Genomic DNA, 5,170 nt, shown 5'->3' on the forward strand with positions numbered 1-5,170 from the left:
AGACATGAGATTCCATTACTTGGAGTGGCACGCCTTCCCTCTTTTACGCGGCTCGCTGGTCAGTACGGATCGACTGGCCCGCCCATTCGAAACCCCACAGTCGTAACTTTTTCTCTCGATTGAAATTCTTAATTTATGTTATTTAGAGCGAAGATATAAACCTCACGTATGCTTATGTGTAATTAACTCAACTCTGGGCCGGTGGCTAGCCATGCGCGTGCGTTAGACCTGTTTACATATGATGCCACACATGCAAATTACTGTATACCTGACAGGGCCCTTTTCGTGAGAAAAAAAAGTAAAATACAGGGGTTTTTTTGCAAAAAAAGCACGCCACAGACCCATCTTCACCATGCAGTCACTGAGAGCGGGCCCTGCAGCATGTTGTCATGCCCGTCAGCATTGTCGTGTATACAAATGCGATTAGCACCATATTTGCACACCTGAGCCTAGTTTTTACACCACTTCAATGTATGCCGCAAGTTCTGGCACTAAAGTGATCGTTTACGCCAAGTTGTAGCACCACTGGTATAATTGACTTAACTTTTTTGGTTCCAAGTCAAACGACTCTCTAACTGGTGGATCACGATTTGACGGTCCAACAGCCCCTTCCTCTCCCCCCTACTGGCCTCCGATGATGTGACAGGCCCCCCTATACCCACCAGTCAACTTGCTGCCACGACAGTGTTCGACGAGATCCTGGTGTACCGCCTCACCCTCAGGGATTCGCATGGGAATTGGCTAACGTGGGTAGGCACCTCAGCAATATCGAATGCGGAAACTATATGAATGCAATGGCATAGTTTCAATCCTTCGTATTCCTAGGTGCCGCCGCATCTGATCGATGTTGCATCCCATTATAATTTCGATAGCTCATCAGGGTTCAAGTTCTAGACTTAGCATTGATGCTCGTATTTTTATGAGTATATTTTTGGTTTTAATGTGGTGTTCGTTCAATGAGAGAAGACGTTCTGTGTTGACTTTGTCAATTTCAAGTTATTAAGCCGGCCGGTCTCTCAAAAGTGCTCAAGGGATACGATGTGAGTGACCGACTTTCATTATATTTTCTTGGTTCCATAATATAGAAGTGTTTTTGGGACTGAGGGAGTACTGTGTTGAAAAAAATATATTTTAGTTTCCTCTGCCGCGAGTATTCTTGTGAGCAAGGTTTGGTCTTCCCTTTGGACGCTGCAAAGACGCGCTTCATCCGGTCCCTAGCTCGGCAGAGACGCGGTTTCCCCGGTACAAGAGATTCCCCGGTAGAAAGAAGGAAAGAAAAAGCGTAGAAGAGATCGGCCGGGGTCAAGTCAACGTCGTTGGCCTCCGTTGTTCTTTTCCCCGTAGGCAACGACGCGTTTACGCTGCACGTTCTCTCCATTAAAAGGTTGCAAGGTGCTGCTGGATGGAGCAAACCACTCACCTCATCATCTTCATTCTTCGCCGCCGCCGCCGACGAGCAAACCACTCTGCTCCGCTCCGCTCCATCGTCGCGTTCCGCTCGCTCCTTCTTCTCCAGGTCAGGTCAGGTCAGGTCAGTGCTACTCCTACGCCACCTTGCTTAGTTCGTTGCGTTCACCGCCAAGCAAATCACGTATCGGCTATTACACTTACACGCTCGTCTGAATTTTGCTTGCTTCTAGTCACATCGCTCTCCACCGTCGGATCCCGATCCAAAGGTCCAGCAGCCTTCTTCTTCCTCTAGCATCAGCCTTCTTCCTCTGCTTCTTCTTCCCCTCCAGCAGCAGGCTTCTTTCTCCGTTTCTTCTTCTCCCGCCTCCGCCTCCGCATTATCCTTCTTCTTCTTCTTCCTCTATAGGTCAATATGCTGCCGCCTCGGCCGCGGTCAGCCGCGTCGTCCCCATCTCACCCTCGGGGGTTCGCCTGCGAATTGACTTTGCTGACTCGGCGAAAAATTCTAGGCGTCCCAGCAATAGCAAATGCGGAAACTATATGGATGCGATGGCGTAGATTCAATCCTTCGTTGCCGCAGCAGTCGTTGATCGATGCTGCATCCCATTATAATTTTGGTTTCTCAGGAAGAAGAAGAGGACCGTCGGGTGGGAGACAGCCACCGCAGCATGGACATTCAACTCCATGAGATCGAAGCTATCACAAACAAGTTTGCAGACGACCAGAAAGTCGGCAGCGGTGGGTACGGAGATGTTTACAGGGTATGATCGACTAATTCTCGTACCATCTCCCGTCTGTGCTTCTCACATTTACAATCAAGATATGTACCTTGAGTCCATGACAAGTTTGCCGATTTTATTAGGCCACTCATAAAGGAGAGGAAATTGCCGTGAAGAAGCTCCATCAACTGCAGGGGCTCGATGATAAGCAGTTCCACGCCGAATACCGTAACCTTCGTGAGGTACGCCACCAAAACGTTGTGCGGCTAATTGGCTACTGCTACGAGACCCGGAAGAAATACATGGAGCACAATGGGGATCTTGTCTTCGCGAACATTATGGAGCGAGTGCTCTGCTTCGAATATATGAACGGCGGAAGCCTCGATAAACACATTCAAGGTAACCTATACTAGTATTGTGGATATAAGTATCTTATATGCAGGGGGGTAGGATTTCAACTCTTTTTTACTAGTTGTTTCATCTTGATATGACTCAAATAATCAATGCAAGTTCTCCTTAGCTTAAAACATAATATATTGTTGACAATTGGCTACATATATAGTATATATTAGCTTGCCTATCAAGATGAACGATTCAGTATCTCATTTCATATGTATTTTTTGCTACTACTTGCAGATGAATCTTGCGGGCTCGAGTGGCCCACATGTTACAAGATTATCAAAGGGACTTGTGAGGGACTAGATCACCTTCACACCTCACAGGGAAAACCTATTTTCCATCTGGACTTAAAGCCTGGTAACATTTTGCTGGATGAAAGTATGACGCCTAAAATTGGAGATCTTGGTTTGTCAAGACTTGTTGCTTCGACAAAAACACATCAAACAGAGATGCGCGATGGAACCCGGTAAGTTGATGGACATACTCTTAGCCGTATGTTTTTTAAGGGATTCTGAACATGGTTTTCCTTGTATCTTACCAATTAAACATATCAATTCAGCGGGTTCATGCCACCGGAGTACATAGATGGTGGCTTTATATCAAAGAAGTTTGACGTGTTCAGTTTGGGCGTCATAATTATAAAAATGTTGGCCGGGGATAAGAGCTACTTCCGTTGCACTGAAATGCCTCCCGATCAGTTTATTCAGCTTGTAAGGAAAATCCTCTCTCCCGGCAAAAAAAGACATAACTCTTTCGCTGTTTATACGAATTAACACATATGTGTTTCTTTCACATTTTTGCACTGCAAACTATTTAGTATCTTTATAGAGAGTTTTATGAGCCAATTTTGCATGTAGGTAAGGGAAATCTGGAAGAAAAAGTTTCAGGAAAAGCCTGAATATTCCTCACACTCACAGGAAATAGACATCCTAGGAGTGACTTCATGTGTTGAGATTGCACTAAGGTGTGTGGACAGGGACAGAAACAAAAGGCCATGTATCAATGATATTGTCCATGAACTTGATCAACTAGAAGCTAAGCTTAAAGCAATGTCACTTGCTTCTAATGTGTCAAATGATGCCACGATCCAGGTACGTTCTACCACCACTAGGGGGGCATGGGTGCCAATCCTCTGTTTCGACAGTTTTGACCTGTCGAATTTATGTCTGCTAACGATGTTTTTATGATTGGCCACACTAATTGACCTCTGATTATTTTGCTTTGCAGAGAAGCTGCGACACCAACATTATCTCGGTGGATCCATCCCTGGAGCTGCGGTTCGTCTTCGAGCCAAGGAAGGAGACGTCGTGCTGCCTACAGATAATCAACAAGACGGACGGCATCGTCGCGTTCAACATAAAAATTAACCAGAACAAGTATAGTGCGCGGCCAAGCCAAGGAACTATGCCGCCGTGTTCCTGCCGTTATGTTATCGTGACGTTGCAGGCGCAGGACGCGGCGCCGCCCAACATGCGGTGTCATGACATGCTCTTCGTGCAGAACACCGGCATCACCCAAGACTTGGCATCAAGAGATGGTGAGATTGATTATCAAGAATTGTTTGAGAAGGCCATGGCGGATAAGGTGGTTGATGTGGTGAAGCTTCCGATCGTTTGTGTTACACCGGACCAATAGTCTCATCCACCAAGAACACTTGGAGGTTGTTAGATCCCAAAAATGAAAAAAAAATCTTGAGTTGTTGTTTGCGTGAGGGTGTTCTATTTGAAAGAATGGATGAAGCGTATGCCTCTGGCAGGGACGCGTTGCATGTTATATAGGCAAAGAGGTTTACAAGATTCGGTAGTTGGTTGTGTTGGATTGATCCTCAAGAAAAGCTATACAAAGAGATGAGGATGAATTCTAACAACCACAACTACCTGATTACAATGACCATGCAACACGCTATCCTACCGGGCGTATATACGGCTTATATTCATACCGTATATACATGTTATAATATATTCTAACACTATTTAATTGTTTCTTGGTCGATTATGCGGTCTTTAATTAGCTGCTACAAACATTGTCCTCTCTAACTGCTGATTACTTTCTATATGGAAAGTATGGAAGATGTAATGCGAACAAGTAGCCAATGCAAAGGTCCTTCAGTCGAGTGACTGACAAAAAACTACCACTTTAGAGTTTTGCGTCCCACAGAACTACCACTTCAAAAAAAAATGACCGAAAACTACCAAAATTTTCTAATTTTGTGACTAAAAACTACCACTTTCAGATAATGACCAGTTTAGACGATTTAAACGTGTTTATGACAGGCGGGGTCCATCTGTCAATTCTCATGCCGACGAAGGCCTCTGTCGTCACTAGGAGTAGGAGGGGGATGGTGAGGCCAGAAAGCCCTCCATCTCGGGCGGGCCTCCCCCCTCAGCCGATCCAATGTGCAACGAAGAAGGAACATCCGATGGAGCTCCTCCTCCAACGGCTCCACACAAATCCTTGTCACAAGCTTTTGCACGGGGTCGCATCCTCTTGCTTTTGCCTTCTCTGTCGAGGTCTCCACCCATGGCGCCAATGGGTGCAGGATGGGGCGTAGAGGGTGGGGTGTGCACCCCATCGACGGTTTCTCACGGCCACGGAAACTCCTTCGAGGTCGTCCCAGACCCAAATCATTATGACATCCCCCC

General features: G+C 46.1%; 1 protein-coding gene across 2 annotated transcripts; it reads left to right on the forward strand.

The window, feature by feature from the left end:
- Window positions 1–1,351: 1,351 nt before the first annotated feature.
- LOC123186986 (putative receptor-like protein kinase At4g00960) lies at window positions 1,352–4,518 on the forward strand. 2 transcript variants are annotated; one of them, XM_044598731.1, is made up of 7 exons: window positions 1,352–1,526; window positions 2,037–2,171; window positions 2,273–2,528; window positions 2,766–2,994; window positions 3,088–3,238; window positions 3,386–3,619; window positions 3,756–4,518. In XM_044598731.1, the coding sequence occupies exons 2-7, from the start codon at window positions 2,079–2,081 to the stop codon at window positions 4,161–4,163; spliced, it is 1,371 nt and encodes a 456-aa protein (XP_044454666.1). In that variant the 5' UTR covers window positions 1,352–1,526; window positions 2,037–2,078; the 3' UTR covers window positions 4,164–4,518. The 2 variants fall into 2 exon arrangements, with proteins under 2 accessions (XP_044454666.1, XP_044454665.1); XM_044598730.1 differs by having other exon boundaries at window positions 1,388–1,531.
- Window positions 4,519–5,170: the final 652 nt, after the last annotated feature.

This window comes from Triticum aestivum, chromosome 2A (genome assembly GCF_018294505.1).
Source record: "Triticum aestivum cultivar Chinese Spring chromosome 2A, IWGSC CS RefSeq v2.1, whole genome shotgun sequence".
Lineage (NCBI taxonomy): Eukaryota > Viridiplantae > Streptophyta > Magnoliopsida > Poales > Poaceae > Triticum > Triticum aestivum.

Coding starts and splice junctions, on each gene's coding strand:
- LOC123186986 (XM_044598730.1), top strand. CDS start 1,403: ATGGAGCAAACCACTCACCTCATCATCTTCATTCTTCGCCGCCGCCGC. Junction 2,172..2,272: donor GGTACGGAGATGTTTACAGG/GTATGATCGACT, acceptor CGATTTTATTAG/GCCACTCATAAAGGAGAGGA. Junction 3,239..3,385: donor CCGATCAGTTTATTCAGCTT/GTAAGGAAAATC, acceptor TTTTGCATGTAG/GTAAGGGAAATCTGGAAGAA.